This window comes from Mobula birostris, chromosome 8 (genome assembly GCF_030028105.1).
Source record: "Mobula birostris isolate sMobBir1 chromosome 8, sMobBir1.hap1, whole genome shotgun sequence".
Classification (NCBI taxonomy): domain Eukaryota; kingdom Metazoa; phylum Chordata; class Chondrichthyes; order Myliobatiformes; family Myliobatidae; genus Mobula; species Mobula birostris.
In genome coordinates this window covers 8,612,282-8,629,896 of record NC_092377.1, presented here as the reverse complement: position 1 = coordinate 8,629,896, position 17,615 = coordinate 8,612,282, and the positions used below count along the sequence as shown (strand labels likewise).

The window sequence follows — 17,615 nt, the reverse complement described above, 5'->3', positions numbered from 1 at the left end:
ATTCATTGAAAAGGACATCACAGGTAGACAGGATCATAAAGAAAGCTTTTAGCACATTGGCCTCAAGTATTGGTACAGAAAATGGGGTGCTATGTTGAAGTTGTTTAAGATGTTGATGCGGCCTAATGTGGATAATTTTATGCAGTTTTGGTCACCTACCTACAGGAAAGAGTACAGAGAAAATATGCAAGGGTGTTGCCAGGATTGGAGGGCACGAGTTATGAGGAAAATTGTATAGGTTAGGAAATTATTCCTCGGAATGTAGAAGATTGAGGGGAGATTTGATAGAGATATACAAAATTATGAGTGGCATACATAGGGTAAATGCAAGCAGGCTTTTTCCACTGAGGTTGTGTGGGACTAAAACCAAAGGTTATGGGTTGTGATAGGTGAGATGTTTAAAGGAACATGAGGGAAACTTCTTCACTAGAGGGTCGTGAGAGTGTGGAATGAGCTGCCAGCACAAGTGGTGCATACAAGCTCGATTTCAACATTTAAGGAAAGTTTGGATAGGTACATGGATGATAGAGGCATGGAGATTTATTGTCTGGGTGCAAGTTGATGGGACTAGGGAGTTGAAACGCGTCAGCGTGGTACAGATAGACCAAAGGGCCTGTTCCTGTGCTGTACTTCTCTATGTTTCTATGACTCACTTCTCAAATTTTAAAATTTCGAGCTCAAATTTCCATCTATTCCAATGGGAATTGTTTCATCTTAATGTTTAAACTTGCTTCATATGTACCACGCACTCAGAAACCCTGATTCTGTTTCTGAATTCTGCATTGTGTTTCTGTCATTCACATTATATCTGTAGACTTCTGTTGAGTTTGTGAACTTGCACAGCATCTGCAAGCAAGATTCACAAGTCAGGAATGAAGTCCAGGACCGGAGGGCATAGCCTCAGAATACAAGGACATCCCTTTGAAACAGAGATGAGGCATTTGACAAGGAACCCCATGCAAGGCTTATTGAGAAAGTAAGGAGGAATGGGATCCAAGGAGAAATTGTTTTGCGGATCCAGAACTGGCTTGCCCACAGAAGGCAAAGAGTGGTTGTAGATGGGTCATATTCTGCTTGGAGTTCGGTCACCAGAGGTGTGCCTCAGGGATCTGTTCTGGGACCCCTTCTCTTTGTGATTTTTATAAATGACTTGGATGAAGAAGTGGGGGGATGGGTTAGTAAATTTGCTGATGACACAAAGGTTGGGGGTGTTGTAGATAGTGTGGAGAGCTGTCAGAAGTTACAGTGGGACATTGATAGGATGCAAAACTGGGCTGAGAAGTGGCAGATAGAGTTCAACCCAGATAAATGTGAGGTGGTTCATTTTGGTAGGTCAAATATGATGACAGATTATAGTATTAATGGAAAGACTCTTGGCAGTGTGGAAGATCAGAGGGATCTTGGGGTCCAAATCCATAGGACACACAAAGCTGCTGCGTAGGTTGACTCTGTGGTTAAGAAGGCATACGGTGCATTGGCCTTCATCAATCATGGGACTGAGTTTAGGAGCCGAGAGGTAATGTTACAGCTATAAAGGACTCTCGTCAGACTCCACTTGGAGTACTGTGCTCAGTTCTGGTCACCTCACTACAGGAAGGATGTGGAAACTATAGAAAGGGTGCAGAGGAGATTTACAAGGATGTTGCCTGGATTGGGGAGTATGCCTCTTCTCCTGGACAGACTGGTCAAGTTATAGGATCAGCAACCAGATGTTAGCCTGACCCTCGATCTGCCCTCTCAGATGGACATAAAAGAGAAAGTTCTCCTTGATATTAATGTATCTTGATTGTCCCTGAAGAAAATGACTTGAACATAAAGCATAAGAGCCGTGTACAGCCCACGACGCTGTGCCAGTGGGAATGTGGAGAGGATTTTTCCAATAGTGGGGCGTCGAGGACCAGGGGGCACAACCTTGGGATAGAAGGGCATCCACAGGTTCACCACTTTCTTTAGCCAGAGGGTGGTGAACCTGTTGAATGCATTGGGTATATTTAAAACGGAGTTTGATGGGTTCTTGATTAGTGAAAGTGTCAAAAGTTACAAGGAGATGGGGATTGAGAGGAATAATAAAACAGCCATGATAGAATGGTGGAGCAGATTCGATGGGTTAAATCGCCCAATTCTGCTCCCATGTCTTATGATCTCTTTGGGACTCAATAATGCAGAATCTGATACAATAAGGAGAGCTTCGAGTAAATATCTCATGCAGATTTGATGGCCCCTGGCATTAACCTTTTCTGCTCTGGAGGAAAGTCTCTGTCTTTTTATTCAATGTACACCTTTTATCATCTCGTATACTTGGTCAGCAGCTTGCAGAGTTTGTAGAAGCTTGCTGTGTCTGAATCTGCGGCTTCTAGTAGTGACTATACTTCAGAAATGTTTCATTACTTGGGATCAACTGAAGACATGAATGGTGCTATTTATTGTGTATCTAATTAATACCTTGACAAATATTGTGGGTTTCAGGAAGGGGAACGGAAGGGAACACACACCAGTTCTCATCGAAGGGTCAGCAGTGGAAAGATTGAAGAGTTTCAAGTTCCTGGGCATCAACATCCCTGAAGAACTACCCTGAGCCCAACGTACTGATGCAATCATGAAGAAGGCATGACAGTGGCTATATTTCATTGGGAGATTGAAGAGACTTGGTATATCACCAAAGGCTCCTGAAAACTTTTACAGCTCTACCGTGGAGAGCATTTCAATTGGTTGCATCACCGTCTGGTATTGTGGTGCCACTACACAGTATCAGAAAAAGTAGCAGAGGACTGTAAACTCAGCCAGCTTCATCATGGGCATTACCCTCCCCACCATCAAGGACATCTTCAGAAGGTGATGCCTTGAAATTGTAGCACCTATCATTAAGAACCTCCATCAGCAATGACATGTCCTCTTCTCATTGTAAGATCAAGGAGGAGGTACAGGAGCCTCAGGACCCACACTCAACATTTTGGGAACAGCTTCTTGAACCTATGAACACTATCTCACTATATTTACACGATCTTATATATAGGCACAATAATGTAGACTTCAGCACAACGCTTTACAGGGGGAGGACAAACCTCAGGGTTGCATACTGCATACATACCTTGATAATAAACGTACTTTGAGTGTTTGACAATAGGTCTGATCAGGGTACTAATAGATTCCGAATCAGAATCAGGTTTATTGTCACCAGCATGTGTTGTGAAATTTGCTAACTTAGCAGCAGCAGTAAAAAGCAATAAATAAGTAAGTAACTCAGTTATAGCAATTTATATATGTATATTGAATAGATTATAAAATAGTGCAAAACAGAAATAATATGTATTAAAAAAGTGAGGTAGTGTTCATGGATTCAATGCCCACTTAGGAATCGTATGGCAGAGGGGAAGAAGCTGTTCCTGAATTGCTGAGTGTGTGCCAATGGAATTGTGCAAACAAGTAGTTAATATATTGCCACAACTGTCTTTATACATAATATATACAGCAATACCTGTGCTATTAATTTGTATTTGGCATTGTAAGTGTCCAGTGGGAGGAAAATCAAGTAACCGTATAAAGATTGGTATTAAAACTTCGAAAGATGCATAAGAGTGGGCTCTTTGTTTTGCAAGTAGTGTGTCCAAAATTCACAGCTACTTAATAACATTGATTCCTGATCCTTGCTCTGAAGACTACATGGGGGATTAATTTGTCTCTGAGCTATTTCTAGCGAAAATGCAAGCCCATATTAATACTCTTTTATATTTCATCATCAGCTTGTAAGTGAGAGTTTACAAAGTCAGCCAGAATTTTTTTGGTTCAGTGGGGATGAAGGAAGCTGTTTGCTGGCGGGAGCTGGACAGGAGCCAGAGAACTGAGCTTGAGGACCAGGAAATGACATGAAGTTAAATTCAGTCAGCTGCTCAACTGTTTCATAAGACCATAAGATCGTACGATATAGGAGCAGAGTGGGGCTATTCAGCCCACTGAGTCTGTTCCACCATTCCATCATGGCTGATTTATTATTCCTCCAAACCCCATTCCCCTGCCTTCTCCCCATAACGTTTGACACCCTAACTAATCAGGAACCTTAAACCTGCGCTTTAAACCTGCACTTTAAATATACCCAATGACTTGGCCTCCACAGTCATCCATGGTAATGTATTCCACAAATTCACACATTCTGCTTAAGAAATTCTTCCTCATCTCTATTCTAAAGAGATGTCCTTTTACTCTGAGGTTGTGCCGTCTGGTCCTAAGCTCCTCCACTACAGGAAGCATCCTCTCCATATCCACTCTATCAAGGCCTTTCCATGATCGATAGGTTTCAATGAGATCCCCGCGCACACCCCCCCCCCCACCTCCGCCATGCTTCTAGACTCTAGCGAGTACAGGCCTAGAGTAATCAAATACTCTTCATATGTTAATCTTTTCACCTTTGGAATTATTCTAGTGAACCTCCCCAGACTGGGGGTTCACAACCTGGGTCCATGAAACCCTTGGTTAATGGCACGAGTCCATTGCACAAGAAAGTTTGGGCACCCCTGGTCTGGACCATCTCCAATGCCAGCATATGATTTCTTAGGTAAGGGACCTAAAACTGCTCACAATACTCCAGATGCAGTCTGACCAATGCCCTATAAAGCCTCAGCCAATAGGTCAATTTTAATTCCTGTTAGGACTGTGTAGACGTATATTAAGGGAAGCATTTCGATTAATGACACTAGATACAGTGGAAGAGCGGAGATGGAAATGTTTATATCGCACGTTATTCCATGATGGGTTTGAATCTGTAACAAGGACAGAAGTATTTGTGAACTTTAACCTGAGGCAGGGTTTTGGACAGCCAAAGAAGGGGCAAGTCTGAAATCCACTCCCTGGTATTATAGTGTTCAATTTCACTTCCAAAGGACAAGGTCTACAGAGGGATCTGGAAAGTAGAACAAAGAGTTTGATGGCTCTGAGCCTGTTCTCCAGGAGTTTACAGGAATGGGGGAGGGGGGATCTCAATTATACTTAACAATTATTAAAAGATCTAGATAGAGTGGATGTGGAGAGGATGTTTCCTGTAAGTGGGAGAGTCTGGGAGCAGAATGCACAGCCTCAGAATACAAGTCCCTTTAGAACAGAGTGAGGAGGAAATTCTTAAGCCAGAATGTGGTGAATCTATGGAATTCATTACCACAGACAGCTGTGGAAGCTAAGCCATTGGGTATATTTAAAGTGGAGGTTGATAGGCTCTTAATTAGTCAGGGCATGAAAAAGCGAATGGAGTTGAGAGAGATAATAAATCAGCCATGATGGAATGGCAGAGCAGACTTGGTGGATCAAATGGCCTAATTCTACTACTATGTCCAATGGCCATATTGATCTGGGAATACAGATCTATAATACCTTGAATGTGGTGCCACAGGTAAAGAGAGCTTTTGGCACATTGGCCTTCATAAGTCAAAGTATTGAGTACAGGAGTTGGGATGTTATGTTGAAGTTGTATAAAGTGTTGTTGAGGCCTAATTTGGAGTATTATGTGCAGTTCTGTCACCTACCTGCAGGAAAGATACCAATAAATTTTAAAGAATGTAGAGAAAATTTACAAGGATGTCATCGGATGCAAGTAACTGAGTTATAGGGAAATGCTGAGTGAGTTAGGATTTTATTCCCTGGAGCATAGGAGAATTGATAGAGGTATACAAAATCAAGAGGGGTTCAGATAGGGTAAATGCATGAAGGCTTTTTCCAGAGGTTGGGTGAGAATGGAACTAGAGGTCCTATGTTGAGAGTGAAAGGTGAAATATTTAAGGGGAACCTGAGGGGGAACTTCACTCAGAGGGTGATGCGAAAGTGGAATGAGTTGCCACTGGAAGCAGTGGATGCAGGTATGATTTCATTAGTTAAGGGAAGTTTGGGTAGTTACACCGATGCGAGGTATAGAGGGGTATGGTCCGGGTACAGGTTGATGGGAATAACAGCAGATTCAGCATGGACTAGATGGGTCTACAGGGCCTATTTCTATATTGTAGTGCTTTGTGTCTCTGTATGGTGACCCATCTTCTTTTGACTATGAGTCATGATGTCAAAGCCAGTGTAATAATTCTCTGATCTAATGCCTGTTCCTGGATGTCACTTGGATATTCTGGCAAATAAATTGGAATATGTGTCCATCACCTTTGAGCTCTGACAGTTGGCCGTTGGCATGAAATGTTAGTCTTACTTCTCACTCCACAGGCAGTGTGTATGTTTATGCCAATGTCCTCAGTCAGTATTTAAAGTTTTCAACAGCCACAATACTTAGCTTTGTTTGTGATCAATGACAATCCTATATCTTACTTTTTGAGAGCTCATTCAACTGTTGATAAGAACGACAAGTAGAAGCAAAGGGGAAGCAAAAGTATTAACAGCAAACTGCCCAACAGAGAAGAGTTTGAAGAGATTTAGTATGTCACCAAAGGTGCTCGCAAATTTCCATAGCTGTACCACGATGAGTTCTGACTGGTTGCATCACAATCTTGTGCAGAGTGGCCACTGCACACGATCAAAAATAGCTGCAGGAAATTGAAAAGTGAGCCAGCTCCATCCCCAGCCTCGAGAACATCTTCAAAAGGCAATGTCTCAAGATGGTAGCATCCATCATTAAGGACCATCTACCATCCAGGGAATACCCTCTTCTAATTGCTACCATTGGAAAGGAAGTACAAGATTCTGAAGACACACACTCAATATTTCAGGAACAGCTTCTTCCTCTCCACCAACAGATTTCTGAATGGACACTGAACCTATGTACATGACCTCAACATAATTTTATTTGCTCTCTTTTTGGGCTACTTATTTAATTATATATCAAGAGAGATTATAAGTCATGGAATTATAGGAAAGTACAGTGCAGAAACTGGCCCATCTAGTCCATGTCAAACCATTTAAAATGCCCAGTCCCATCAACTTGTACCCAAGCCACAGCCCTCATTACCCCTACCATCCATGTACCTATCTGAACCTCTCTTAAACATTAAAATCAAGGTCACATGCACTACTTGCACTAGCAGTTTGTTCCACACTCTAATGACCCTCTGAGTGAAGTTTCCCATTCTGTTCCCCTTAAACATACAAACATTGTTGGTACAATCTCAGGTGGTGACGAGAGGGTGTACAGGAGTGAGATATGCCAACTAGTGGAATGGTGCTGTAGCAACAATCTGGCACTCAACGTTAGTAAGACGAAAGAGCTGATTGTGGACTTCTGGAAGGGTAAGACGAAGGGACACATACCAATCCTCATAGAGGGATCAGAAGTGCAGAGAGTGAGCAGCTTAAAGTTCCTGAGTGTCTGAGGATCTAACCTGGTCCCAACATATTGATGCACTTATAAAGGAGGCAAGACAGCGGCTATACTTTATTAGGAGTTTGAAGAGATTTGGTATGTCAACAAGTACATTGACAAACTTCTATAGATGTACCATGGAGAGCATTCTGACAGGCTGCATCACTGTCTGGTGGGGGGGGGGGGGCAGACTGCACAGGACTGAAAGAAGCTGCAGAGAGTTGTAAATTTAGTCAGCTCCATCTTGGGTACTAGCCTACAAAGTACCCAGAACATGTTCAAGGAACAGTGTCTCAGAAAGGGAGCGTCCATTATTAAGGATCTCCAGCACCCAGGGCATGCCCTTTCCTCACTGTTACCATTAGGTAGGAGGTACTGAAGCCTGAAGGCACACACTCAGCAATTCAGGAACAGCTTCTTCCCCTCTGGCATCTGATTCCTAAATGGACATTGAACCCCTGGACACCACCTCACTTTTGTTTAATGTTTTATTTATTTCTACTTTTTTTGCACTATTTTTAATCTATTCAATAAATGTATACTGTAATTGATTTACTTTATTTATTATTAATATTAATTAATTGTTTTTTTTCTTCTATACCTGTATTATGTATTGTATTGAACTGCTGCTGCGAAGGTAACAAGTTTCATGTCACATGCCGGTGACATTTTGACCTTTCCTCCTTAACCAGGACCTCTAATTGTCCCACCCAATCTCAGTGGAAAAAGCCTGCTTGCATTTACCTTTTCTGTACCCCTCATAATTTTGTATACCTTTATCAAATCACCCCGAAAAGACCATGAGACACAGGAGCAGAATTGGCCATCTGGCCCATCGAGTCTGCTCTGCCATTCCATCATGACTGATCCTTTTTTTTTCCTCCTCCTCAACCCCAGTTCCCGGCCTTCTTCCCGTAACCTTTGATGCCGTGTCCAATCAAGAATATATCAATCTCCGCCTTAACTACACCCAGCGACCTGGCCTCCACAGCTGCCTGTGGCAACAAATTCCACAAATTCACCACCATTTGGCGAAAGAAATTTCTCCACATCTCTGTTTTGAAAGGGCGCCACTCTATCCTGAGGTTGTGCCCTCTTGTCCTAGACTCTCCCACCATGGGAAACATCCTTTCCACATCTACTCTGTCTAGGCCTTTCAACATTCAAAAGGTTTCAATGAGATCCCACCTCATCCTTATGAATTCCAGCGAGTACAGACCCAGAGCCATCAAACATTCCTTGTATGATAACTCTTTCATTCCTTGAATCATCCTTGTGAACCTCCTCTGAACCCTCTCCAATGCCAGCACATCTCTTCTAAGATGAGTAATTGATTTACTCGTTTATTCATTATTATTATGTTGTATTTTATTTTTTTTTCTCTGCTAGATTATGCATTGCATTGAACCGCTTCTGCTAAGTTAACAAATTTATGTCACATGCCGGTGATAATAAACCTGATTCTGATTCAAAACTGCTCACAATACTCAAGGTGAGGCCTCACCAGTGCCTTATAAAGACTCAGCATCACATCCTTGCTCTTGTATTCTAGACCTCTTGAAATGAATGATAACATTGCAGTTGCCTTCCTCACCACTGACTCAACCTGCAAGTTAACCTTCTGGGTGTTCTGCACAAGGACTCCCAAGTCCCTTTGCTTCTCAGATTCCTGGATTTTCTCCTCGTTTAGGAAATAGACCACACATTTATTTCTACTGCCAAAGTGCATGGCCATGCATTTTCAAACACTGTATTTCATTTGCCACTTTCTTGCCTTTTCTCCTAATCTGTCTAAGTACTTCTGCACCCTACCTGTTTCCTCAACACTACCTAGCCCTCTACCAATTTTCATATCAACTGCAAACTTGGCAACAAAGCCATCTATTCAATCATCTAACTCATTGATATACAACATAAAAATAAGTGGGCCCAACAACGACCCTTGCAGAACACCACTAGTCACTGGCAGCCAACCAGACAAGGATCCTTTTATTCCCACTCGCTGCCTCCTACCAATGAGCCAATGCTCTAACCATGTTAGTAACTTTCCTGTAATACCATGGGCTCTTAACTCGGTAAGCAGCCCATGTGTGGCACCATCTACATTCTTCTACCATCTTCTACATTCCAAGGACTAATATCCTAACCTGTTCAGTCTTTCCTCATACTTGTTCTCCAGTCCTTGCAATATTCTTGTTCTTGTAAATTTTCTGTGTACTCTTTCAAAGTTATTTGCATCTTTCCTGCAGGTAGGTGGCCAAAACTACACAGAATACTCCAGTGCTGCAATACTAGCCGGAGCACATCGGAGTGCGTCCGGCACATCTTTAAGAAAAAAGCCGAAATAAACAAGCTAATTAATTAGGTGCTGCCCAGGGTGATTTGAGTATCTCAGAAACAGCTGATCTTCTGGGATTTTTACGCACAACAGACTCTGGAGTTTACAAAGAATGGTGCCAAAAACAAAAAACATCCAGCGTGTGGCTGTTCTGTGAGCGAAAACATCGTGTTAAATCCACTCGCTGGATTTTTTTTTGTTTTTGACACCATTCTTTGTAAATTCCAGAGTCTGTTATGCATAAAAATCCCAGGAGATCAGCAGTTTCTGAGATGCTCAGCTCACCCTGGGCGGCACCTAATTAATTATCTTCTTTATTTCAGCTTTTTTCTTAAAGATGCGCCAGACGCACTCCAGTGCACTCCAGCTAGCACTGCACCACTGGAATAGTCCAAGTTAGGCCTCACCATACAAAATACAATTTCTCATTATAATTTATACTTCTTTTTATTATGTATTGCAATATACGGCTGCCACAAAACAACAGATTTCATGACATATGCCAGTAATATTAAAGCTGATTTGGACATAATGGTGTTCACTTGCATGAAACAGATCAGGCCTTTGGGTAAAAAGCAGGTTGCACCTCTTTACTACATGTCTACGTCTGTATAACTGGTTGTTAAACTGAGGTGTCATTGTAGTTGATCAGGATTCCTTCACCCATTGTGACCTGTACTGGTGCTTGATGTCTCTGACAGGACATAATGAGAACTTCCTCACTGAGAGGTAGATAGAAAGTCAAAGAAATCAAGTCAAACATCCTTCAAAGTTACTGTGCAAGTTGATAGGGTTGTTATTAAGAAGGCTTATGGTGTGCTGGCCTTCATTAGTCAGGGGATTGAGCTCAAGAGCTGCAAGATAGTATTGCAGCTGTATAAAACCCTGGCAAGACCACACTTGGAGTTTTGTGTTCAGTTCTGGTCGCCTCTTTATAGGAAGGATGTGGAAGCTTTAGAGAGAGTGGAGAGGAGATCTACCAGGATGTTGCCTGGATTCGAGAGCACGACTGAGCAAGCAAGTCCTTTTCTCTTTGGAGTAAAGGAGGATGAGAGGTGACTTGATAGAGGTGTTCAAAATAATATGAGTTTCAAACAGAGTGGACAGCCAGAGACTTTCTCCCAGGGCAGAAATGACTAATTCAAGGGAACATAATTTTAAAATGATTGGAGGAGTGTACAGGGGGGATGTTAGAGATAAATTCTTTATGCAGAGACTAGTGAGTGTGCAGAAGGTTATTGGGATCTCCCTACCTTCTGTCTAAGACCTCTTTCAGAGTCGATGCCTCCAGAAGACACGGTACATCATTAAGGACCCCTCACACCCTCTCCATGAACTGTTTGTTCTTCTGCCATCAGGCACACATTACAGGAGCATCAAAACTAAAACCACAAGGCTACTAAACAGGTTCCTCCCACAGGCAGTCAGACTGTGAAATAGCTGCTCTACCTGACTCTGCTTTGGACACTTATAACTGATTTAACTGACATGTGGCTGTTGTGTTTTACTATTTATCGTTATGTTTATTATTTAGTGTTGCACTTGTTATGTTATGATTGCACTGCTCCTGGGAAACGTCGTCTCATTCCACCCTGCAGAGCTGATGTACGGTTAGAATGACAATAAAGTTTTTTGAATCTTTGAATCTTGAATGGACTGTAGGGGATGGTGAAAGAGCCACATACATTAGGAGCACTTAAGAGACTCTAAGATAGGCACATGGATGATAGAAAAATGGAGGGCTATGTAGGAAGGAAGGGTTAGTCTGATCTTAGAGTAGGTTAAAGGTTGGCATAACAATGTGAGCCAATGGCCCTAACGTATTATGTTCTATTAAAGTATAACCTTGAAATGGCCTATGCCATTGCTCTAGAGCAGGGGTTTGTAACATGGGATCTACGGACCCCTCTGTTAATGGTTAAGAGTCCATGGCATAAAAAGTGATGGGAATCCCTGCCCGAGAGGCCACATTCCTGCAAACACTGCCTTCTCAACGTCTCAAGGACTAAGTAGCCCAACAAGAGACATGTTTTATACACGAGGAAATAAAAAATCCATTAAAAATAAAACAACACTGACCTTATGGAAGTTTCCATAAAATAGTTTCTTTACATCTTCATTATCAAATGTGATAGTCTGAGATTCTCCTCTCTCATCCTTGTTAAAGTATGATAGTGTTTGGCTGTTACCTGTAACATGAGGAATCAAATGATTACTAGATGTAGTTCATTGATGAAATACACAGTACACTCCATTAATTTGGAGTGTCAAAATCATCAGGACTAGCCTCACCAGCAAAGAGTGATGCCTCAAAAAGGCGGCATCCATCATTAAGGACCACTATCACCCAGAACATGCTCTCTTCTCATTGCTACCATCAAGGAGGAGGTACAGGAGCCTGAATACACACACTCAAATGCTTTAGGAACAGCTGCTACCCCCATGCCATCAGATTTCTGAATGGCCAATGAACCTATGTACACTACCTTACTAATTTTCCCCCTCTCTTGCTCTTACAGGTTATTCTTGCAACTTACAATAAGAAATCCAACTTACCATCCAGAAGAACTCCAACTTCTGGCTTGTAGTCTTCGTCGACTATCTGCCAGATGACAAAGGGCTCAGAAGAGGTGGTTGGGAGAATGCGGAAAAGCATCATAATGGTGTAGGTTGATGGCAAACCACTCGGATGGATGTCTCTGTTGGACAATAAACAGAGTTAATTGGCCATCCAGAACCTAACTGATCAAAAGGAAGCATGGTTGCCCTCTGATGTTTGCTTTATGCTGCCTTCCAGTGTTCACTCAGTGGAAGATCAAACTGGACCACAACAACATACCATCAATCTACTCGTGTCTCACAGGGACTCGAGCCATGTTATTATTTTTTTCTCTCTTTGTGACTGTGTATTTTTTTTTTCTGAAATTGGATACCAAGTGTTCTACTTGTGCTACGTGCAGTGTGCTCTGTGCCTTTGGTAATGTATTTTGCAGCTTGGCTCCAGAGGAAAGATACTTCATTTGGCTTTAGTTCTGAGTGGTCACATAGTAATTAAACTTGAACTTGAATTTGGAAAAAACCAGCACAGAAGACACTGAAAATGCACTGCATAACACAGCCGGAGTCCATTCATTCCATCGTATTTCTTCTGACCAAAAAAATATTCTTCAACCTAAATCATACATCCAGCAATAGAACAATAGATGCACAGGTTACAGGCCCTTCAGGTATGCCCATGTACTGTTTAAACGTAATGAAAGTTTCTGTCTTCTTCTCCTTCTCAGGTAATGAGATCCAGACCTCATCAATTCCCAAGCTGAAAACACAGTTTTTCATCTCCACTCTAACTTTTTTCCAAAACAGTTTTTGGCCTTTCTGCTGAAGGAAAAATATACTTCCTGCTTACTTTATTAAGGCTCCTCTAAGTTGAGAAAAGTCAATTAAATTCTCCCTTAAGCCTCCTCTCTTCTAAAGAAAATAATCCATAAACTGCAAGTTTATGTAGAGCAAGCGGGTGAATGAGACCAGCTGGATCACTGATCTTGCTCAAGAAATACTTGGAAGATTGCAGCACGGTAGTTATGGCAAGGTGGCACTGAAGAGTGAAGAGGTTCGCTATGATTATAATTTAACAGTGTCTTGACGGGCCGAGCACCTAATCACGCTCCTACTTTCTTATGTAGACATACTGGTCACAGTGGTATTACCATTCTGTGATTCTGCTTGCTGATGTATCTCAAGGATTGCAAGCAAATGCTTCTACTGTCCCTCAGTGATGGAAGAATCCTTGGAGACACAAGGGATTGCAGAGGCTGCAGTCTGATCTAACAGTCCTCTGGGAAAGGAGCAGCCTTCATGGAGGAAGGGAAATGTCAGTTTTGGACTGAAACCCTGGAAGGTGCACCTTTGCTCCCTCAAATACTGCTCAACCCATTGATTCTGTTTTGCCATTCAATCACGGCTGATTAATTATCCCTCTCAACCCCCTTCTCCCCGTAACCTTTGATTCCCTGACTAATCAAGAACCTATCAAATTTTGCTTTAAATACAATGGATTACAGTTAATTGGGGCATATCGGGACCAGCACAATTAAGTGGCTGCCCCAATTAGCCAAAATTTCATGGAAATAGTTAAAAATGTATAAAAAAAAAAGATAAACCACCATTTAACTGAGTAACAAATTGTGCATTAAAATGAAATACTATACAGAACAAATTAGAACACTGCTAATAACATTACAGTACCATAAAACTATGTATTAGTTCCTGATTGTTAACAGAGGAACTCATCTAATGTACACTGCTGTGTTCTTTTGATACTGTAAATGAACAAAATCAGTGCAGATAATCGGTTGCCTTCATACAATGCTATCAAAGATTACATTTTCCAAATCTTCATTCAAGATGAGTTACGATACCTTCAAATTCTTTGTAATTTCTAACTCGTTGAAGTAGTGAAATCATTTCATTTTCATTCCCGGCCATTTCTGGCAACTCCAAGCCTGAATGCTCAAAGCCACAGTGAGCAAAACAGTTCTGAATTGTCTTACTGCTTATTTCTTGCCAACATCTGTGACAAAAATCAGTGCTTTTTGAACAGAAACACAGACAACTGACGCTATTTAAAAACTATTCACTCTAAGCACGGTGTGGTGTCTAACAGCCACACAAATGCACGTGACTGATGCTCATTAGAAGCTGTTCAGCAAAAGCCTCTTGTCCCAATTACGTGTTATAGTGTCCCTAACAAACAAAGGAAATCCCAGCTATTTTGTTGAATAGGTTTTGTTCTTTAAGAGCTGTCTCAACTTAGTGGCTGCCCTGATTAACAGATGGCCCAATTAACCAAATTCACTGTGTCCCAGTGACTTGGTTCTCCACAGCAATCCGTGGCAATGAATTCCACAGATTCACCACTCTAAAGAAATTCCTCCTCATATGTGTTCTAAAGGGATGTCCTTGTATTCTGAGGCTGTACCCTCTGGTCCTAGGCTCACCCACTTCAGGAAACGTCTAGGCCTCCAGGAGATTGCTTGATGTAGACACCTTCATTTCCCTTCAGAAAAAAACTGACATCACCTGACTGTGTTCCCAGTCTGTCTTGCTTTGCTCTTTGTAGTTTACCTTTCCAAGTTTGAACTGGAGGTTAAAGTTAGACAGTAATACTACACTGACCAAGACCCATTTTAAGTACTGTTCACACCTACAAAACGTAAATTCAGTTCTCTATAAACAGCTCAGAAATTTAACCCTTCATTTCATCACACCTCTTCCATCAATTTTGCCAAAGTTCCCTGATATCCAGATGAAAGTTGAAAAGTTTAAGGGTAACCTGAGGGAAAACTTTTCCACTCAGAGGGTTGTGAGAGTGTGGAACAAGCTGCCAGAACAAGTGGTGCATACAAGCTTGATTTCAATGTTTGGAAGTTTGGATAGGTAAACTGATGGGAGGGGAATGGAGGCTATGGTCCAGGTGCAGGTCGATGGGAGTAGGCAGTTTAAATAGATCACTATGGACTAGATGGGCTGAAGGGCCTGCTTCTTTCCTGTACTTTTCTGTGACTCTAGTCATGTTTGGACTCGCATTGTACTACAGACTAGTTTTAAACAAATTATTCTACACCTAAATTTAGAAAAAATTGTAATGAGATAGAACTTCTCTTTTCATTAGGAGCGTGAAGTGTGCTTGCATTGGAGAGCATCCAGAGGAGGTTCGTGAAAATGATCTCAGGAATGAAAAAGTTAATTTATGAGGAGAATTTGATGGTTCTACACCTGTACTTGCTCAAGTTCAGAAGAAAGAGGGAGGCTCTTACTGAAATCTATCAAATATTGAAAGGTCTAGATAGAATGGATGTGGAGAGATTTTTCATCTAGTGGTATAGCAGGTGTTCTGCATGTGACCGTAAGAAACTGCTCAGAGTTGTGGGCAAGCTCAGCACATCACAAGAACCAGCCTTCCCTCCATGGTCTCTGTCTACACTTCTTGCTATCTCAGTAAATCACCCAGACATTCCCTCTTATACCTCCTCCCACCGCCAGAAGCTACAAAGGCCTGAAATCCCATACCAACAGGCTCAAAGACAGTTTTCATCTCGCAGTCATCAGACTCTTGAAAGGACTTCTTGTACAAAAAGGGAGATTTTTGGCCTCACAGCCTACCTTGTTATGATCTTGCACCTTATTGTTTACCTGCCCAGCACCCTCTCCCTATCTGTTTCACTTTATTCTGCACTATTACTATTTTACCTTCTTCTACCTCAATGCACTGTGTAATGATCTGATCTGTATGAACAGTATGCGAGACAAGTTTTTCATGGTATCTCGGAACATGTCACAATAATAAACCAGTTCCAATTCTAATACCAAATGTTGGAAAGACTGAGAAAGGCACCATTATTAGTATCTATAAAACATTCAGTGTTTGTGCCAGTACTCTGAAAGAGATCTCAGTTAATCCTGACTCCCCGTTTCACCAAGTATGACAATTTTTCCTTTTGAATTCCTTCGCCAACTCTCTCAGAAAGTTTGTATTTCATCTGTGTTCACTCTCCTTTCTGTTCACAACAAACAAGTTATTTATGTCCTTTTTATCTGAAACCTCTTCTGTTGGATAGAGCACCATCCAGCACTACAGAGCTTTGAATAGCCTCCTCTCATTTTTTTTTTAACTTTAAGAAAGCGTCGTGATTTCCAGCACATCTGTCCATAAGACCATAAGACACATCTGTCCATAAGACCGTAAGACGCATCTGTCCATAAGACTGTAAGTCAAAAGAGCAGAACTTGGCCATTTGCCCATCAGTCTGCTCCACCATTCCACCATGGCTGATTTATTTTCCCTCTCAAATTCTCCTGCCTTCTCCCTGTAACCTTTAAACACCCTGACTGATCAGCAACTATCATCCTCTGCTTTAAATATACCCAACAGCTTGGTCTCCAGAGCCGTTTATGGCAATGAATTCCACAGATTTAGCAGTCTCATGCTAAAAAAATTCCTCCTCATCTCTGTTCCAAAGGGACATCCCTCTATTCTGAGACTGTGGCCTCTGGGCCTAGCCTCCCTCACTATAGAAAACATCCTCTGCACATCCACTCTATCTGAGCCTTTCAATATTTAATAGGTTTCAATGACATCCCCCTCATTCTTCTAAACTCTGGCAACTGTAGCCATCAAATGCTCCTCATACATTAACCATTTCATTCCCAGGATCATTCTCGAGAATCTCATCTGGACCCTCTCGTGTCACCTGCTTTTTACACTCTCTCCTCTGGTAGATAACAGTCTTTCACAAAACGATCTTCGTGAAGGAGGTCAGCAGAACCTGACGGGCTGAAGGCCCATACTGTGCTGTACTGTTCTATAATCCTCGTACTATGTTCATTTAAATAACATATGGCTTGCTGGGTCACTTTGGAGGGAAGGTATGAATTAGCCATTTTAGTTATAATTTATTGAGAGCTACAGCATGTAACAATCCCATCCAGCCCAAGCCCGGTTGCACACATGTGACTAATTAGCCTACTAACCCATATGTTTTTGGAATGTGGGAGGAGACCAGAGCACTTGGAGGAAACACACAGGGTCACAGGGAAAATATACAAACACTGAGCAGACAGTGGTGGAAATTGAATTCTGATCTTAGAGCTAACGCTATAAAGTACTGTGCTAGCCGTTATGCTACCACGCCACCATGTGAACTTGTATTTGCTTCCTCCTAATATATGAGGCCTGACCTGAGAATCCATGATTGGTTGAAAGCAGAGCCGTGATTGGTGGTTTAGAAATCAACCAATGCGGTTCCACTGGTGGTGGATGTCCTTCCCTCACAGATGTCGGTGCCTCAGTTGGGTCTTTACAACACCCAATACCTTCACTGTCACTGATCTTGTCATTCCGATTCAAATTCCAGATCATCCTCATCATCAGAACTTAGCTCCTGACAGGACACGACCTAATGTCTCCAGATCAATAGTCCAGACAGTTGAATATCAATC

The 17,615-nt window shown here is 41.9% G+C and overlaps 1 protein-coding gene across 3 annotated transcripts in view; it reads right to left on the bottom strand.

Moving 5' to 3' along the window:
* The window catches only part of col12a1a (collagen, type XII, alpha 1a), a 393,755-nt gene that overhangs the window by 96,891 nt on the left and 279,249 nt on the right, over positions 1-17,615 (bottom strand). For all 3 annotated transcript variants that reach the window (XM_072264772.1, XM_072264773.1, XM_072264774.1), the window contains 2 exons: positions 12,174-12,316; positions 11,697-11,806 (listed from right to left, as the gene is read on the bottom strand). In XM_072264772.1, the coding sequence (XP_072120873.1) occupies positions 11,697-11,806; positions 12,174-12,316 (253 nt within the window). The remainder of the gene's footprint in view (positions 1-11,696; positions 11,807-12,173; positions 12,317-17,615) is intronic.